Source organism: Tamandua tetradactyla, chromosome 13, assembly GCF_023851605.1.
Source record: "Tamandua tetradactyla isolate mTamTet1 chromosome 13, mTamTet1.pri, whole genome shotgun sequence".
Classification (NCBI taxonomy): domain Eukaryota; kingdom Metazoa; phylum Chordata; class Mammalia; order Pilosa; family Myrmecophagidae; genus Tamandua; species Tamandua tetradactyla.
Genome location: NC_135339.1, coordinates 5,772,174 through 5,792,347, shown reverse-complemented (window position 1 = coordinate 5,792,347; position 20,174 = coordinate 5,772,174). Strand labels below are relative to the sequence as shown.

General features: G+C 35.1%; 1 protein-coding gene across 11 annotated transcripts in view; it reads right to left on the bottom strand.

Moving 5' to 3' along the window:
• PARG (poly(ADP-ribose) glycohydrolase) overlaps positions 1-20,174 on the bottom strand; it is a 185,652-nt gene that overhangs the window by 40,611 nt on the left and 124,867 nt on the right. For all 11 annotated transcript variants that reach the window (XR_013161355.1, XM_077124627.1, XM_077124628.1 and 8 more), the window contains 3 exons: positions 18,124-18,184; positions 14,139-14,214; positions 8,669-8,816 (listed from right to left, as the gene is read on the bottom strand). Coding sequence is in view for 10 of the 11 variants with exons in the window: in XM_077124627.1 (XP_076980742.1) it covers positions 8,669-8,816; positions 14,139-14,214; positions 18,124-18,184 (285 nt within the window). In the remaining variant the exon portion in view is untranslated. The remainder of the gene's footprint in view (positions 1-8,668; positions 8,817-14,138; positions 14,215-18,123; positions 18,185-20,174) is intronic.

Here is a 20,174-nt window from a genome sequence, read left to right as displayed (position 1 = left end):
TTTCATGAATTGCAACAAATGTACCACATGAATGCAAGGTGTTAATAATAGGGTGATTTATGGGGAAAAAATAGACCCTAATGTAAATTATGGACTACAGTTAATACTACAATTATAATATTCTTTTATCAGTTGCAGCATAGGTGCTAAAAGAATGCAAACTTCAGTCATGGGGTTGATAAATGGGAATGATGCATTTTTTTTACATGATTTTTTCTATAAACTTATAAGTTCTATAATTAAAAGAAAAAAAACGGAAGGCAGTGCTCAAAGAATGATGGGCACATGAAATGGGCATACTAGTTTACAGGAAGGGATAAAGAGTCTGCTACTGGCCAAACCTGGGACGATTTCAGCATCAAAATAGATTATAAAGTGGATTATTACCCACTGAATAAAATAAGAATGCATGTGTCTTTACAAATATTAATTAGTTGACCTGATTCAGCATGGTATCTATAGTAAACGTCAGAGCCAATCTCAGCATGTTGCAGTTATCCTCAACCAAGAAATCCTTGAGTCAGAATGTAAACATGAACAATTTCTAAAGATATGTAAGAACTGTACAAGTTTTTGTACAAAGATAAGCTTTGATCAACATATCCTGCGTATTTCTCTGAACTCCCCAGTACTTTTCAAACTCTCTTATGTAAACAGAGAATTATCCAAAGCACCATATCTCCAGAAATTATTAGACCAGTTTTAAACTGTCAATATCATAGGTGCTCTTTTTTTTTCAGTGTTTACCACTAAACTGTTGTACTTGGTGCTTTTTCAACTTTCATCAAGTCAAGGATATTCACTGTCTATTATCTGAAGACTACGAGACTTTCATGCTAACTGAATTAAATCTGTACTAGATCTCTGAATAATTCACTTCTTAAAATGTACAAATTTCTCATTCTTTCACCTTTAACATTTTTTATAATGGAGGTGTTGAATCTGCTCCAGTATGTGTAACATCTTGTAAATCCCATTTGAGTAGATCATGTTTACTTCCCTGTGGAAGGAGCGCTGACTCTCTTAAAGAAAGAATAACCTTTGTGTGTTTTCCTTGAATTGTCTGTATCAAGACATGTTACTTAGAGATATCCATTCACTTTATAATTTCAACTGCGAAATATTTTATAAATCTACTTTTTTTCTAAACAACTGAGTAAAATACTGTGCAATGCATTTTATACAGATGATTTTCAAGTCGTTTGGTAGATCTCCTCTAGGTTTTGTTTGACTCAGAGTTGTTATTTTGATCAAACTGCAAATAATAGTACCATGTGTAGCATTTTGAAACATTATTTTCTAAAACTGCTGTTTTGCTTTCAACTATTAATGTGGCATTGTGAGGAACTGTGCAAAGACATTTTTGTTACAAGTAATAAAAATGTAACCAGATTCCCTCAGTAGACTATCAATGCCTCAAGGGCAGGGATAATAAATGATTAAGATTTGGGTCTACATTAGCATCTTACAATACAAGAATAGAAAAGCAGTTAAGTACAAATTAACATATTATTAACTAACAAGCAAAACAGGAAAAGCATTGCATTCACTGACTTTAGAATAATAAGTCCAGAAATACTGGACTGAAGGTACTATGTATTTGATAGCTATAAAAAATTCACATCTACAAAGACAGCATGGCATGGTAAGCAGAGCACCACACAGAGATGAGGAGACCTCTAGTGATGAAAAATGGTCTCCAGTGATGAACTTGACATGAATCTTTACTAGCTAGGTGACACTGAGAAACTAAGCCTCACTGGATTTCATTTCATCCTCTGAAAATTGGGGTTGTTAATCACTTTTATCTTGTTTACTACATAAAATTGCTTGGGAAATTAAATAAGTTAAAAATCATTCAAAACCATGAAGATGTTAGTATTGGTGTTATTAGATTTACCTTTGTAAAGGGGTAAAGAAACCAGAGATGTCTGAATCCATTTATGTGGGGCTTAAAAACAACCTGGTCTCCTGGTCTGACCAGGATCACTCTGCTGCTTTTCTGTTTTTTTGCCTAGTGAGACAGCATTATCGTCCCTGTTTATAAAAAAGAAATACTGCCTACTCTGAGCTCTTTACTATGAAAACAAGTGTTCTCCCATCTGAAAAAAACAGTGGTTGAAAAAATGTAAAATATCCATTACAAATTATGGATATGAAATAACCATTTCAAGTTAAGATGACTTTAGTCTTCTTTTCCGAGAGGAAACAGGTTAGATTTATTTCCTTCTGGTATGGGAAATAAAAAATGTATATAACAAATGCTTTTGCTCTAAACAAATTAAATCCTAGGTTTTATAAGTAGACACCTTTCAAAATTATGTAAACTGTCTGCTTCGAAAAATGAATGCTCTTAGCTTGTTTTAAATTCAAATTTATTGATGAACTATGATCAAAATATAAAGGTAAACAGTGGTAACAGCAAAGGGAAAGAAGATGAAATGACCTCTGGGACAGCGCTTCTCTAGGGCTAGCCTACAACATTTATGCTAAAAGATAAACCTTCTCTTAAGAAAAAAACTAGAAGGAACCTATTAAAATTTTATCAAGAATGCATGACAGCTACATGAGTTTTTAGACTTAATAGTAAGAAACATTATTTTCTCTTACTGGTAATGGAAGTTTTTGAAAAACATGAAAAAATATTTGGAGACTAAAAAAATTCTACTTGTCAATGGGTTACATAAAAGTTATCTTCCCTACTTTTATCAGCATCATTCATTCAGTGGTAACTATGTAGTAGGTAGAATACTCTTCCTTAATTCTCATAATTAATAAAAATTTAGAAATGACAAGCACAAAAAATGTCTGATTTCCAAACATCTTTGGAAAACTTCAACTGAATTTGGATGAGATGGTGTCATTTAGCATTGGAGTGTTTTTGTAGTGTCAGGCACATTGTTTTGTTACTCTATGAAGAGATGGTACCCGATACTTTAAAACAATGGTATCTCCTTGTCATTTCTACTGGTTCTCCTGACACTCAGAAAAGATGTAAGAACCTGTACTATCTGGAGTGATGTGATGCATTAGAGGACAGGTTTTATGTTAAGAATACTAACACTCTGATCAGTAAAAGTTTCGGCCTATGTATCTGCTTTATATGCTCACCAAACAGAAGCAGAACAACTAGCCAGAGCCACTGTAACACCCTATGGGTACTGAAACTGTTTGCTGGGTGTTACAGAAGAAAACATGGTGGGGTGGGGGTAGACATGAGGAGAAAGGGGGTTGGGAAAGAAGTTTTAATTCTCTCCATATTTATGGGAAGATATGGGTACCTCCAGGAGGATCACAGCAAACAGAGGGATAACACTGTCTGGATAAAAGTATTTGCCTGTTTGCATGACCTGTTTCATATTCATTTAAAAGGCTGATACCGACCAGATGTCCCACAATGATGATAAATTTAATTTATTTCCAATTTTTCAAACTCTTCTACAGATTCAGGCAGCACAATCAGAGCCATTAGCTCACTGAGCCTGAATGCATCATTGAAGGAATGGAATTGATCAGGCAGACAGATTACGGTACATGCTTAAGAGTGTCCTAAGAAGGGAGATGGCAGAAATCCAGACATCAAGTAGATGATGAAATGGCCATTTCCATTAAGGGAACAGCACATCACAGATATTAATTAGGAGGCACTATAATAAAGTTAAGTGGATGTTGGAAAAAATGCTGAGTTAAAAGTCACCCCTGAATGTCCTCAGCTTAAGGCAATTAAAGATCTGAAGGTGAGCCATGGACATACACTTTTCCATTCATTTTATACTGGCCACAGGTAAGTTAGAGACCAGACATAACTCTAAAGTGATCCATTTTTTAGGTAGGGGGCAAACTAGCTTTAAAAAGAAGGAAAAAATAATGTTTTCTTTTTAATATTCCAAGAGGAAATGACATCCTTTATTTATAGTAACATTAATGGCAGATAACAAGAAACATTACTTTTCTAGTACAGGAGAAATGAAACAACTTAGGTTTAAGTTTAAATGCCTAGCATTTTACCAAGTTTTTATTTCACGATGTAAATTCATCTTAATTACTGGAGGGATATTTTTGTTCTGAGACTTCAATTCAAATCTAGCTTAATTATTAAAAAATTAAACCTCTTCTAAAGTAATATTTGATACAAATGATGGGGACAGTCAAGATTCCAGACCTTTAGAGTTCCCTACAATAGTATGAGACCAATATCAAAGTTTTTAGTACCCATCAATGGATTTAATACAATTTATCTATTTTCAATGATACTATCATTTTATCCCAATAGATGAACTTTTCTATACATTTTAATGCAATTTTATTGAGATATTATACAATCCATCCAAAGTGTAAAATCAATGGCTCACACTATCATTACAAACTTGCACATTTATCACAACAATCAATTTTAGAACATTTTCATTACTCCAGGGAAAAAAACCAAACAAACAAGAAACCCAAAACATCCTATACCCCTTATCTCTCCCGTCACCGATTCCTAGCATTAGTGTGGTAAGTTGTTACTATCAATGAATGAATATTAAGATACTACTAATAGTTTATTTTTAATTTTTGTTCTTTAATTCCTTGCACTTTACCTCCCCTAAGACCTTTCGACTGCATCTTTTTTTTTTTTCATATGAAAAATGGATTGTACTGTTTAATGCAGATCCAGGTCTATGCTTTTTTGGGGTAGGTTTTACTTCCAATACAGATTTTCTTCATGTAAAATTATAAAACACAATACAATGTGAAGAGCCCAATTAAACATTTACCATGTAGCAGCCCATGTCAACACAAAGAGCTACCAATGAGGAATGAGAACAGTCAAATCTGGTGTTACAGGGGCTCATTATGTAAGCAGACTGATTGGCTACAAGTAACATGAACACATTGAAAACAGGATGAAATCATGCCTCAACAGTCACTGCTGGCCAATTTGATGGTTTAGGTTACCAAAATAACCCGTGCGAAAATTTCAAAATGATTGTGGCAGAACTCAGTATCCTATCCTCACATACAATGCTTGAAGCTCAGGAATAGCAGGTATTTCTATGTAAGCTATTTAAAAAATTGTGTGAAAAGAACTATAGGTGAAATGGATACTTTTTAAAGAAATGTTGACATTTAACTTGCAAGAGCAAAATTAAAAATGAAATGGTATGACCTGATGAAGGACAACTGCATCCTTTTTATTGCATATACAATGGACAACAAATGCAGATAAATGGCTATGACAGTTTGAATCTGTTGTGGACCCCCCAAAAGCCATGCCCTTTAATCCTCATTCAATATTGCTGGGTGGTATCTTTTTAATTGTTTCTATGGAGAGATGACCCACCCAATTGTGTGTTATAACTTTTGATTAGATGGTTTCCATGGAGTTGTGTCTCCACCTATTTAAGGTGGAGTTGCTTACTGGAGTCCTTTAAGAGGGAACCATTTTGGAAAAACCTTCAGAGTTCACTCAGCCAGTGACCTTTGGAATGAAGAAGGAAAATATCTCTGGGGGAGTTTTATGAAACAAGAAGCCAGGAGAAAAAGAACAGACTTCACAGAATAAGTTCAGTGACGTCATTAAACAGACAATAACAATGAACAGCAACAACAACACTGGAGGGAAGTGACAATCTGATTTCTGAAGTTGCCACAGTATATTTTTTAAAACATCTATTTTTCAGCAAGGAATTATAAGACCTGTAAAGAACCAAGAAAATGTGGCCAGGAAAAAAGCAATCAAAAGAACTAAAGGAAAGTATGAAAATAATGCCTCACAAATATAGAATACCAATCGATATATAAAAATAAGAAAAAAGAACCAAACAGAAATTCTGGAGTTGAAAAGTACAATAATTGAATTAAAAATTCACTAAAAGTGCTCAACAGCAGATTTGAACAGTAAGAATCACAGAATTTAGAGATAAATCAATTGAGATTATCCAGTCTCAGGATTATAAAAATGAACAAAGCCTCAGAAGACTGTGGGAGGCCATCAAGGTTACCTCCATATGCATAATGGGAATTCCAGAAGGAGAAGAGAGAGAGAAAGGCATAGAAAGAAGATCTGAAGAAATAACGGCAAAAATTTGAAGAAAAGTTTTCTGAAAAACATTTATCTAAAAATACTGAAGAAGCTCAATAAACTCCACAAAGGATGAAGTCAAAGAGATCCACACCTAGACACATCATAATCAAGCTGCTGAAAGTGAAAGTCAAAGAGAGAATCTTGAAAATTACACATATGGAACAAAATTAGATATTCCCCTGAATACTGCCTAGAAATATATCTTGAGGGAAACATTGTCACTTTAAGATTAGACCTCAGAGCCTTAGTTTTGTCATGTATCTTGGTGAAGGTAACTTAATTGATTACACATTCGATACAGTTCATAGGGGGTGATTTCTGTCCTACTGTGATATTTGGGAATGATAATAAACCAAATTTTCCAACCCAGGTGAAAATTTAGTCTACATCTAAGCTCAAAGCAGAAACAGAGTCAAAGACAAAATAAGAAACCCACTTTTGCAGAAAAATAAGGATAAATAGATGGGTAATTATGGCTTTTATGTGGAATATTCTGTTAGATACTCAAATAAAAAGCTCAACATATTGTCCAGGTTAGTGTGATGCCCTGGTAAATCCCAGAGTGATATGGACAGTGAATAAAGAAGCATTTGCAAAGTCCCCTTGGGGGAATGGAGAGAAAGGGAAAAATATTCAACTTCCCCATTTGGAGAATTTCTGATATTCTTGCAAGCAGTGGGGACAACCAAATCAATAAGCCAAGCCCTCAATCTTGGGGTTTACCCCTGTGAAACTTATTCCTGAAAAGGATGGGCTAAACCTACTTAAAATTAGTCTAAGAGTCACCCCCCCAGAGAACCTCTTTTGTTGCTCAGATGCGGCTTCTCTCTCTAAGCTGACATGGCAAGTGAACTTACTGCCCTCTCCCTCAGCCATCCCATGTGGGACATGACTCCTCTGGCAATATGGGACTAAAATCCTGGAATAAGCTGGGACCTGGCATCAAGGGACTGAGAAAACTTTCTTGACCAAAAGGGGAAAGAGAGAAATGAGAAAAAAATAAAGGGTCAGTGGCTGAGAGATTTCAAACAGAGTCGAGAGGTTATCCTGGAGTTATTCTTACACCTTATATAGATATCGCCTTTTTAGTTTATGATGTATTGGAGTGGCTAGAGAGAAGTACTGAAACTATAGAGCTGTGTCCCAGTAGCCTTGTTTCTTGAAGAGGACTGTATAATGATAATAGCTTTTACAATATGATTGTGTGGTTGTGCAAATCTTATGTTTGATGGCTCCTTTTATTTAGGGTGTGGACAGATGAGTAAAAAAATATACGGATAAAAAAATAATTAAATAATAGGGAGGGGCGGGCCGCGGTGGCTCAGCGGGCAAAGTGCTTGCCTGCTATGCCGGAGGACCTCGGTTCGATTCCCGGCCCCAGCCCATGTAACAAAAATGGAGAAACAGAATACAATAAAACCAGAAAATGTTTAAAGATGTTTCCCTTTCTTCCTTCCTTCCTTCCTTCTATCCTTCCTTCCTTCTCTCTGTCTTTCCTTTAAAAAAAAAAAAAATAAATAAATAAATAAATAAATAATAGGGAGAACAAAGGTTAAAACAAATTGGGTAGATGGAAATACTAGTGGTTAATGAGAGGAAGGGGTGAGGGGTATGGTATGTATGAGTTCTTTCTTTTTTCTTTTTTATTTCTTTTTCTGGAGTGACACACAAAAAATAATTTTAAAAAATGACCATAGTGATGAATACACAACCATGTAATGATACTGTGAGCCACTGATTCTACAACATGTATGGAATGTTTGTATGTTAAGAATATTTGTATGTTTGTTGACTTTTATCAATTAAAAAAAGCTTAACATATCTATGATGGCTGATTAAGAGTTTAGTAAGAATTATGAGACAATTGGTATTTTTTTAGGAGCTCATTCATAAGAACATATTAACATCTCAATCTGAAGAAACTTAGAGCTCATTCATAAGAACATATTAACATCTCAATCTGAAGAAACTTAGAGAAAAAAAATTTAATCTCTATAACAGACCTAAATCATAGATTTGACTAAATCTCATCCCCTTTTCCTCTAACATTAACTTAAAAGAAATCAAGGGGGCACTAAGAGAGTAACACTTTCTCTCTTAGGATTGAATAGTTAGGGTAAACATAAGGTTACTGATTTATTTTCCTTGTATAAAGCTCACTGTTATACGGATTCTCTCCAAATGCAGTAACTATGTTTTTTTTTAATTTATATTGCGGCTTCATACTGAAGTGTAATACATCACTTTCAAGATAAAATGGAAGAGTATCAACAGAACATATGCTTAAAGCATATTACTATCTTCTTTTGAAGAGTATCATTATGCTATAAAACTTCACATGGAGAGAAACGGAATAGTTTTTATTCCTCTTCCTCAGAAAAAGATGCCAAGTAAGAAAAGGTAGGGTAAAATGTCTAATGCAAGATTAGGAAAACAAGAATGTAACAATTTCAAAAAACAAAAACAAACAAATGAATAGAAATATTGGGACTAATGCCCATGGTAGAGAGAAGTTAAACATGGATGGCCTCTAGTCTTCGTGAAAGATTGACATAGAAGGGGGAAACTACCACAATGTCCAGACTTTCCCAAACTAACCTGTGATGATAAGACATTCATTGTGATCCAGCACTTCAGTGAAGAGTCGTGATACAATCAACTCAGGATTGATTAAAAAGCGGATTTCTTCCTGCACAAGTCCTGCACTGGTTACACCACCTCCAACAAAACGATTTGCAAAATCCACCTAGTTGAGAAAATGCAGCATATTAAATGATGGCCTTAAACACCCACATATATGATAAAGAAGCAAGCTCTTTTTAATCTCTAATCTTTTCAATTTCCATAAAAATCTATCTCCACATTAGCAATCTTTCCAGGGAAAAGAGATATAAGGTTGCTTGGACTTTTTTACATCTCATTGCGGTTAACATTCCTGCCCATTTCTGTGGATCCCAAAACTTTAGGAGGAGCCTAGAAAATGGAGCTTTTAAGCACTTTTGCCTAATAAGCCTCCAGGAGTTATTGGAGATACTTTGTTTATAAAACTTATTTGTGCTTCAGGAGCAACTAATCAAGGGAGAGAGTGATCTGAAAAGGTTTCAAGGTAATTTCCCCACCATTCACTACTCAATTTTCTTTTATGTATTTCACATGACTTTAACATAATTATACCTTTTTTTATATAATTTGACAATCAAACACTTGTTCTAAAGAACCAAAAAGTTTAGTAACTGACCTCTTTTTTATTGGTAACTTTTTTCTACTGTGGAAGAATAAAGGAATAGAACTGTTGTATATCTAAATCAGCCCCAAGCCCCAAATTGTATGAGTATTACAAACTATTGGGGAAAAAAAAGAACTACCAAAAGACAAGGAAGAAGAAAATTAGGAAAACCTAATTTCATAATGAAGATTCAACTAAATTAGTACTCCAGGGCGGGCCACGGTGGCTCAGCAGGTAAGAATGCTTGCCTGCCAAGCCCGAGGACCCGGGTTCGATTCCCGGTGCCTGCCCATGTAAAAATAAATAAATAAATAAATAAATTAGTACTCCAATTTAGTTAAACTAAAATGATACATAAACTTGCTGTGGATTACAATGAATGATGAGATTGTAACCAAGAAATCAAGATTTAAGGGATGATTTTGATTAATGAATCATTATATAGATATTCCTTTTTGCTTTTGTTATAGTGGAGTAGAAAAGTGAAATTCCTGAAATCTCTAAATTATAATCCAGCTGCCTTGATCTCTGATAATGATTGTACAGACTTTATCTTGTGCCCCTGTGATTGTAAAAACCTGTGACTAACCTTCATTTGTACCCAGTTATCCAGTTTTTCAACTTTAGAGTCTTGTAATCACTAAAGACGGCTACAAATGTTTATTAATGAAGGGTCTTAGGTCAACCCAGAACTAACTCACTCCAAATCTAAAGTTATCTTGATAACCAAGACTGGGTCTAACCAAAGTGGGCCCACCTGACATGCGCAGTAGCTTAGACTTTAAGCTACAAGTCACCTATACCTTATTTCACCATTTTCTTTCATACATTCTGTGACTAAGCCTGTAATCAATCTGTACACGCTCAATAATCAGATCACCTCTAATTACATCATCTGGGGCCACTGTGCTCATTATCCTGAACCTGGTCATCCTTTTCTCTAACAAAACTATTAGAATTACTGCAGTTCAGGAAGACAGATTTTGGGTCACTTAGGCCATCTGTTCTACTACATGCCTAGTAATAAACTCTTTTTCTCTGAAACCCTGGTGTCTAAGGAATTGGTTATTGAGCACGCTGGGCAAAAGTATCCATGGCCTTTGTCTGTTAACAGGATCCCCAATTCTTATTAATAAAGATTGAGTTACACAATCCTCAATACAAAGAAAACTCAACTTATCAGCATTATTTCATTTCATCTTCAACTTACCAAGCACTACAGCAGGTCTGAACTACTCCAGGCTCTATGGAGCACTATATAAGAAATGATTTTCATTTTTGCCTTACATTACTCTATTTGAAGAGTTAAGATTATAATCATACACACAACTTGCACATATACACAGTCATATATACAAATAAAACAAAATACAGTAGTACTGCAAGAGAGATTTCTATACTTTCAGACTACTCTTATAAGATTTCTTTAAATTTGTTTGTGTTCTCTAAAGCAATTACAATATTAAATGAAGTCTATTTTACTAAAAGAGTAAAACAAGAATAGGGAATAAAGAATATAAATCTTTTGATATATAAAATATATGTGAAAAAACTGAAAGAAATAGAAAAAAAAGTCTTTTTCATATTGAAGAATTTGGGCAATACTGAAAATACCACTGGACAAATTCTTGAAATGAGTTATCATAGAGAATCATATTTGGATTTGTAGTCTGGAGAACTAAATCAATGCTGAAAAAGAGAATAATTCTTTAGCTTATACAGAAAAATCAATTTGGCGAAACAAGCCAGTTGAATAAAATCAGTCACCAATTTCACGTGAGCTCTTTATGTACTGAGCGAGGCAACAAATACGTACTGAGTATCATGCTGGGAACCATGGGCTACAAAGACAGACATAGTTCCTGGCCTCAAAGTGTTAACAGTCCAGATGGGTGTCAGGCACAAGAGCAAAAATGCTTTTGATATTTGCCAAATAATACAATGAACTTTAACTGGAGTATAGGGGAACACAGGAGAGATTGACAGAGGATGTGGCGCTCAATCTGGATTTAGCTGACATGTAGAATGAGTGAACGGCATATTCAAGGATGCAGGGGAAAAAACAAATGTAAATATCTGTGTGAGGGGAATGGAAAGCAGGTTCCTCCAGCTGGCCTGTAATGGAGAGTATGTGGATGGTTACAGTTGGTGATAAGGTAGGAAGAGTGGTCTGGAATCTAGCAGACCATACCAAGGAAATTCTGAAGATTCTGGGAAAGATTCTAAAGCAGGAAAACAACAACCAGTACTTTAGGGAGATAATTCCGACTAGAGTTTAAAGAATGAACTGGGAAAGTGTAAGACTATAAGCAGAGAGGTTGACTAGGTGACTACTGAATAGTTCAGACAAGTACTAGTAGAGTCTCATTTAGGGAAGCAGGAAAGGAAGCAAAGGAAAGAAAGTAGAACCAAGAAAGAAATACAGTGGACAGCACTTGAGAACTGAGAGACTGGCTCAGTGCCTAGACATATAATGGTATTGTGAATGCAAATGAGAAATAAAGATGATTTGGGATCAGCTAAACTTAATTTTCACAGGAACAAGGTACAGAACAAAATTTAAAAGATAAGCTCTAACTTATGTACTACTTGGTAATGACAGATTGAAATATATTATTCAATGTATATGCTGCTGCTATTCATTCTGAATAAAAGGCCAACACTTATTACTTCAAAGATGTGCATAGAAATAAATATATTAAACAATACAACTCTCAAAGCAAGGTCTTTTGGAAAAGCAAAGTTTCTACTACTTAAAAAAGTTCTTAATAGGGGCGGGCCGCGGTGGCTCAGCGGGCAAAGTGCTTGCCTGCTATGCCGGAGGACCTCGGTTCGATTCCCGGCCCCAGCCCATGTAACAAAAACGGAGAAACAGAATACAATAAAAAAACAAGAAAATGTTTAAAAGATGTTTCCCTTTCTTCCTTCCTTCCTTCCTTCTATCCTTCCTTCCTTCTCTCTGTCTTTCCTTTAAAAAAAAAAATTCTTAATAAAAGGCTATTACAGGTTAGAAACCTGTTCCAGTACATGAAAACAAGCATATGAGTGCTTCTACTATATTTTTACCCAGTCATTTTCCAAGTCACTTTACTTTAAAGCTACTTGTTCAGATTACTCAGTTTCTTAATTAGAACTTGATGAAAAGAGGAAATGATACTACGCCTTTGAGAGGTTTTGTTGCTGTTGCCGTTCAGTATAATGTAATTTATATGCTACACAAGGAGCTTTGTTGTACCGCAGTACAATATTCCCTGATCTCCTGGGGATACAAAGCATGGGTAGGGAGAGCAACTAATAGTGCTAGAAGCCTTTATAATATTCTTTCAATCTTCCAAGGTCTCTCATTTCATCTATAATATATTCCAGGGAAGTAGAGAGAATCTCAACCTTGAATATTGTTAAATAATTCCTTGTTCAATTGTTCTGTAATGAAAGGTCAGCATTCCTGTGGTGCTAACTAGCAGTAAGCTTTATTTATTTCATATGTATTAAGATCCCCCTTAGTTAATCCAGGATTTCAGTGGTGGAAAAAAACTTCATCCAAAAGGGAATGTGGGTATAAAGAGATACTTACTTGAAACAATTTTTAAGTCTATTTCAAAATTATTTTTTTAAATAGAAGAAAAGGTATATGATTACATATAAATTAAAAGATCTTTTGGATGGCAATAGCTAAACAAGAGAACAGGTTATCCAAGGTATTTTGCTTATGAGCTTAAATAATCACTGGTGTGAGGTGATTTAAAACAAAACATGGTTTTTATCTCTGAAGTATTAATTATAAACATGTCTAAATAAAAGCCTATTTTTAAAAAGAATCTTATGTTCATCAGATACTTGGAGCATAAGTATATAATAACTAAAATAATTCAAATTAATCTAGTCATTTTACAATAAACATTTGGTATATATTCAAACGAATCAGCCTATTCTCACTCATCTGCTTTCTCTAGATTCTGACCTAATATAAGGGCACCAAATAAGGATCTAAGAAGAAAAATCAGCCATTCCCCATATAAATAAGATGATGTACAAGCTTCTTCCAAAGAAAACAAAATTTACAGTACTCTTATAAATGAGATAAGAACACAAAACACAATATTTGTTTCTGATTAGTGCATTAAAATAAAAGACTACTAAAAAGCAAAAGGAAAATGTGCACAGGTTAGGTCTTCTTAAAGCTAGATATATGGAGTGTTTTATTTTAATCCTTTTTTTCCAAAAAATATGCTTTAAAAGTAAAGGCAGAACAAACATCAATTAATAACAAAGACTAGGGCATGGACAAATTATCTGCTCTAAAACAGAAAAAAACATCAGCAAGCGTAGTTAGCTCACATGCTTAAAATGAACAGTTCTAAATGGGAGAGAGGCCTTTCTTATCATCTACTTGTCTGACTCCTAGACCTAAAAAAGGCTGTTCGTGGCAGAAAAAACCTCTCGAGCTGGTCATCACTTAGGGCAGAGCAAGGGCCTTTAAAGAAAAAAAAAAACAGAACATTCAAGTGACAGCTTGTCAAGACCATATCCTGGGAACTTCCTCCACTGTCAACCTACAATCAATGCCTGAACCGAGAGACCTGATATTGTCCAGATCTTAGGATTTTCTGTCAAAGCCTTTTTAAAGAGGCATGTATGAGACAAAGAGTGTGCATTGGCAAGTAACAACATTACCAAGGCTGTCAAAATGATCTGTTCGGTGTTTTTCTCCATTCTGCTATTATGCTTCTTGGCATTAAATCAGTTTAGGAGATAAACAAACAGCTTTTCAAATTTCCTTTGCTGTCAGAAGCTTGACAAGAGAAAGTCCTAAACACAGCTATACTGCTATGCAGCACCTACCTGGAGCATGCCTCGACCATTTCCTTCTATGGTTCCTTCATAGGTGACATGCAATCGAGTCAGGAGCTTTTCGCACCTGCAGTTCAAAAAGATATTCCTTTGTTTAACTTCTAAATGACCAGCCATTCACTACAGAAAAATCTGAAAATATAGATAACCATGAAAGAAAAACTGAAATCCCCTCAAATCTCAAAAGGCAGAAATAGATGCCTATTGCTATCAGTCTTAGAAATTCTAAATTAAAACTTAGAAATTCTAAGTTTCTTTCCTTTCAGACAGTTTGAAAACCGTCTCAAAACACACAAAAATTAAGGGCTATGACATTTTATTACTTGCTAGAGTTAGCAACCTAAGGAAAAATACAGAAATATTTCGCAATAAATTATGTATGATTCTCAGACGGGCTGTATTTTGATCAGTTGGTGGGGAGGGGGTGTGTTAAAAATACATGTCACAATTAAAAATAAATAATGGGGGACAACTGTTAAAATAAATTAAGTAGATTGAAATGCTAGTGATCAATAAGAGTGGTTAGGGGTATGGAAAAAAATAGGGGAAACAAAGGCTAAAATATATTGGGTGGATGGAAATATTAGCAGTCAATGAAAGGGAGGGGTAAGGGGTATGGTCTCTATGAGTTTTTTTTTCTTTTTAATTTCTTTTTCTGAATTGATGCAAATGTTCTAAGAAATGATCATGGTGATGATATTGTGAGTTTTTGATTACATACCAAGAATGAAATGATCATATGGTAAGAATGTTCATGTTGGTACGTTATATTAAAAAAAAATTAAAAATTAAAAAAAATACATGCCACAGAAATTCTGATCTATAGTATTTTTATATTAATAAGGTTGGCAGACAAATCTAGTACCTATAAGTCATTCAGAGGGCACAATTATTGTTTTCCCTTTCATAAACTATGGTCATTAAAATATTTACTTGGCTTACATTTAAATTATAAACCAATTCCCTTTTAATAATTATATTTGATGATTCTTTCCCCTGCTTACTTATTGAATAAAACATATAAATTATAATAGAATATAACAGATGAGACCCAAATATCTAATGAAGATTATACTAAGAGTGGCAATACTTAGGAGAGGAGGGGGAATTACATTTTTTAAAATAATTTAGGATGTTAGCTGGGGAAGCATTATTTACTTACTGAGATTTGCTTCCTTCCTGGTTTCAATGAGTCCAAATACATTTCTGGCAAAGGTCCAGCCCAACAGACTGCTATCCTTAAACTCAAGAGGTAATTCAGTGCAGGTCCTATTCTAAGAGCTTCATTTGTATTAACTCAATCCTCACAGCAACCCTATTATTATCTCTTTTTATAGATAAAAAAACCAAAGCACAGAAAGCATTTAAGTACCTGCCCCAAGGCTAGTGAGGTAATAGGGATTTGAATCCAGGTAATCCAATTCCATCATCTAAACTCTGAGCAACTATGATATAATCTTAGAAAAATTACTTGACAAGTCTTATGTAGAAGTAGTACCTACATCTGATTCTTTAAAACTTCCTTTTGTTTTTGGCCCTGCTTTCTCCTTTGAGGATACTACCTAAAAGATAGATTAGCAGGATCCAGGAGCCTCTGGTCTGTCAGTTGGGACTTCAACACAGAAATCCCATCTGTTGTCAACCATCCTTCATGAAGTTGATTACATATGGTGCAGTTTTCAATATAATTATGAAATTACTAAAACTGTGATTTTAGGCTTCTTTTTTTTAATCTTCCAATTCCTGGTCGGATAGGTCTCCCCTCTGGTCTCAGCAAATCTTCCACAACCCTATCCAGGAATCAGACACAGACTATTCTGTCTGGCTCTCAGTGATGAGCTAAGTCTAGCTAAGATGTTCACTGATAATCAAGGGGTTAGCTGTAACACCCTGGGAACCTGGAATTCAGAAAAGTCTCTAACTTCCTGGGTCATGCAGTCCCTTACTCTCAGGAATACCAACAATCCTCATCTCTTCTTCATTCTCCCTCTTTAAATAAATGTGTTTCTGGCTCTGGAGTCTGAGAGATTGATTTTAATTACCTTCTCCAACTCACCTATAAAGAAGCTAAAACAAAAAAGAGATCAATGAAATAAAAAGAGTTAGAAAAGGTAGTAAGTTAAATTCTGCCTATCAAATTAAGGGGACTTTCTCTCCTTTAGGGACAAAGCGATTATATTTCACTGACACAGGAGCTTTACAGTCTCTACATTTCTACCTCTCCCTTCTCCCAAATGGTGACAGACCAAATGGATGTCAGATTCAGGGGAGGGATCCTGCCCTTAATGATCTTTCAAAATTGACACCAAAGTGACATGAACAAAGCATCTGCACTCCTAGCAGAGACTGATAAAAGAGCTAAGAAAAACAAACCTTTGTTCTGGTCAGATAACATAGCACAGTGTTGTTCCTGGTTTGCAGCACCTTTTTAAAGAGGGACCAATAAACTGGTGCATATCAAGAGCAGCACAAGAGGTAGAGGGTTTAGAATCCATATGATGTGAACTAGAAGATATGAGTATGTTTGGTTGGAGCAGAAATGACTCATGCACTGGTAGAGGTGGGGATGTGTCAAGAAAGCATTTTTAAGATACATAAGGAATGTCTAAATGTTAAAAAAAGTTATGTTTATTTATTAAAACTCCAGAAGGAAGACCAGAAAAGGGGGTGGAGTGGAAAGATAACCGGAAGACTGACTTGTTTTAGCAAATGAAAGCATTAGAATAATAACACAAGTGACTAACAATGGAATGGACTTAGGTGAAGTGGTGAATTTTTCATCTCTGAAACTGTCTAGTCTCCATCTGTCACATGTATCATAGAGGAGACTGATATTTCAGTAGGTGGCTGGCCCTGATGACTTCTGGGAGTCCCTTTTATCTCTAATATGCCATGACTCCAAAATGTTATACATGCTGTCTTCCTTTTCACCTCAATTTTGCTTTTTTTTTTTTTTTTCCATCAGGTTGTTTTATCCTTTATCTACATCTTTTATTAATCATCAACCGAACCTTGCATTCAGCAAGTTTTTTTTCTTTCTCCTCAAAATTAAACATTGCTGATGGATGAAAACACCACGGGCCAGCACCTAACCAGACTTGCCTTCTTGAGTGAACTTCCCCTACCAGGGATTCCTTTATCACCAATTCCCCCTAGAAGTGATTCCTTCATCACCAATTCCAAACAAAACAACTACAAACTATGATAAAAATAATTAGAAAGTGAATACCCAGAGGCCAGAGTTAATGTAAATGCATACCCACAACATACATTCAATTGTTTGATCACTGCCTCATAGGCATTTAAAAAGCTGGTCTACACTGGGGATATACTCTCTAGATTGAGAAACGTGTTAACTTTTTCAGGGCGCTAAGGAGCTTACAAACCCAAAGTAACTCAGATTGATTATTCTCCTCAGTATCTGCAGATAAATGACACTAAAAACAAACACAGTAAATTAGCTGCTTCTACAAAATCTGCCCATAATATAAGCAAACTTCAAAATTCTTGTCATTGAGGCAAATGCTACACAATTACTGTTTATATTTTAGTTGACTAAAAAACATTTTTCTCTATTCGTGTCCTCTATTTTCTCTATTCTTGTTCAAGAAAGAGAAAACATAAAAGATAAACACTAACCAAAAAAAAAGGGGCTAGGAGGAACATTTAAATATTGGTGTTCTATTTAAAAAATAAGAGTGTCTTGACAGACAAATCTTAACCTATTAGGACATTGTTTCAGGAGGCAGAACTGAGGCAAAAGCATAGAAGACAAAGGGCTGTAGACTGTCATTCAAAAGGAAAGACCACTCTAACAACCAGAACTATCAAGGGATCACCTATGGGAATGAACTCCCTGGCACAAGGGCAATTAGAAGTTAGGAAATCATCTTTCCAGAGGCTGTAAAATAGAATCCTTTCTAACGGTAAGAGAGATTTTCTAATTCCGAAGTCCTGTGACTGTTTTTATCATTACCTTTCCCATTCTGGAAAATCTTCAAGGCTTTGTCTTGTAAATGTCACCAACCCTGTAGGCTCTACAAAAACAATAAAACAAAACCACAAAATAAGTTCCAATTTTAAAAGATTATATATAATTCAATAAAATAATGGAGCTATCAATGCCTACAAAACTAATCAGAGAATATCAAGCCTGGTGTCATGATGCAACAGTAGACTGAAAATTATGAGATCCTTACATTGGTACCTTCTGTAAAATAGCAAACAAAACTACATAAGAAACAGCTCTTCGGTAGGTACTTCTTAAAAAATGTATTTATTAATTAAAAAACAAGTAAGAACAAAAACATTAACATATCATTCCGTTCGACATATATAATCAGTAATTCTCAATATCATCACATAGCTGCATATTCATCATTTCTTAGAATATTTGCATCAATTCAGAAAAAGAAATAAAAAGACAACAGAAAAAGAAATAAAACGATAACAGAGAAAAAAAAAAGATTATACATACCATACCCCTTACCCTCACCTTCATTTATCACTAGCATTTCAAACTAAATTTATTTTAACATTTGTTCCCCCTATTATTTATTTTTATTCCATATGTTCTACTCGTCTGTTGACATGGTATATAAAAGGAGCATCAGACACAAGGTTTTCACAATCACACAGTCACACTGTGAAAACTATATCATCATTCAATCATCATCAAGAAACATGGCTACTGGAACACAGCTCTACATTTTCAGGCAGTTCCCTCCAGACTCTCCACTACATCTTGACTAACAAGGTGATATCTACTTAATGCGTAAGAATAACCTCCAGGATAACTTCTCGACTCTGTTTGGAATCTCTTGGCAATTGACACTTTGTCTCATTTTACTCTTCCCCCTTTTGGTCAAGAAGGTTTTCTCAATCCCTTGATGCTGAGTTTCAGCTCATTCTAGGGTTTTTCTCAATCCCTTGATGCTGATTCCCAGCTTATTCTAGGATTTCTGTCCCACGTTGCCAGGAAGGTCCACACCCCTGGGAGTCATGTCCCACGTAGAGAGGGGGAGGATGGTGAGTTTGCTTGTTGTGTTGGCTGGAGAGAGGCCACATCTGAGCAACAAAAGAGGCTCTCTTGGGGGTGGTGACTCTTAGGCCTAAATTTTAAGTAGACTTGACCTATCCTTTGTGGGGTTGAATTTCATATCAACAAACCCCAAGACTGGGGGCTCAGCCTATAGCTTTGGTTGTCCACACTGCTTGTAGAATATCAAGAATTCAACTTGGCGAAGTTGAATTTCTCCCCGTTCTCACCATTCACCGAAGGGGACTTTGCAATTACTTTTCCACTCACTGATCAAATCACTCTGGGATTCATCGGGGCATCACTCTGGACAAACCAACAAAATCTCATGTCCTATCCAAGATTCCAAGTATTTATGGTGTTCAATCAAGCTATCTACATAAGTTATATTAGGAAATGCACTAGTCAAAATATAAATTTTGTACCAAATAAATACTTTTTGCTTTAGTCGCACACATAAGGTGAATTTTTAAAATATTAATTACCATCTATTTTCAGCACCCTGCACTAATGACATTCCTTTGTTCTTCCTCATGTACAAACATTTTTAAAATGTGTACATTTAGTCACTATTATTATACACTCTAGGCATTCCTAGCTTATACCATCTCAATCTATATCGTCTATCTTTCTTTCTGATTTCATTTATGCCCCCAGCCCTCCTCCCTCTATTATTCTCACATGCAGTTTCATTCAGTGTTTTAACATACTTGTATTACAGTTAGGTAGCATTGTGCTGTCCATTTCTGAGTTTTTCTGAGGTACTTTTTGATGAAGTTTTCTAAACTGAACATATCTAAAAATTATTTTATAAATGGATGCATAATGGTTGTAAACTTATACAATTAGGACAAATCGAATTCTAATTTATAGTCTGCTTCGCAGAGAAAACCCTAATCCCTAACCACAGACTGCTGAACGGTATATATTAATCTATTTTAAGTTAACATAAAATGTTTAAGATTAAAATGAAAATATTGGCATTTCCT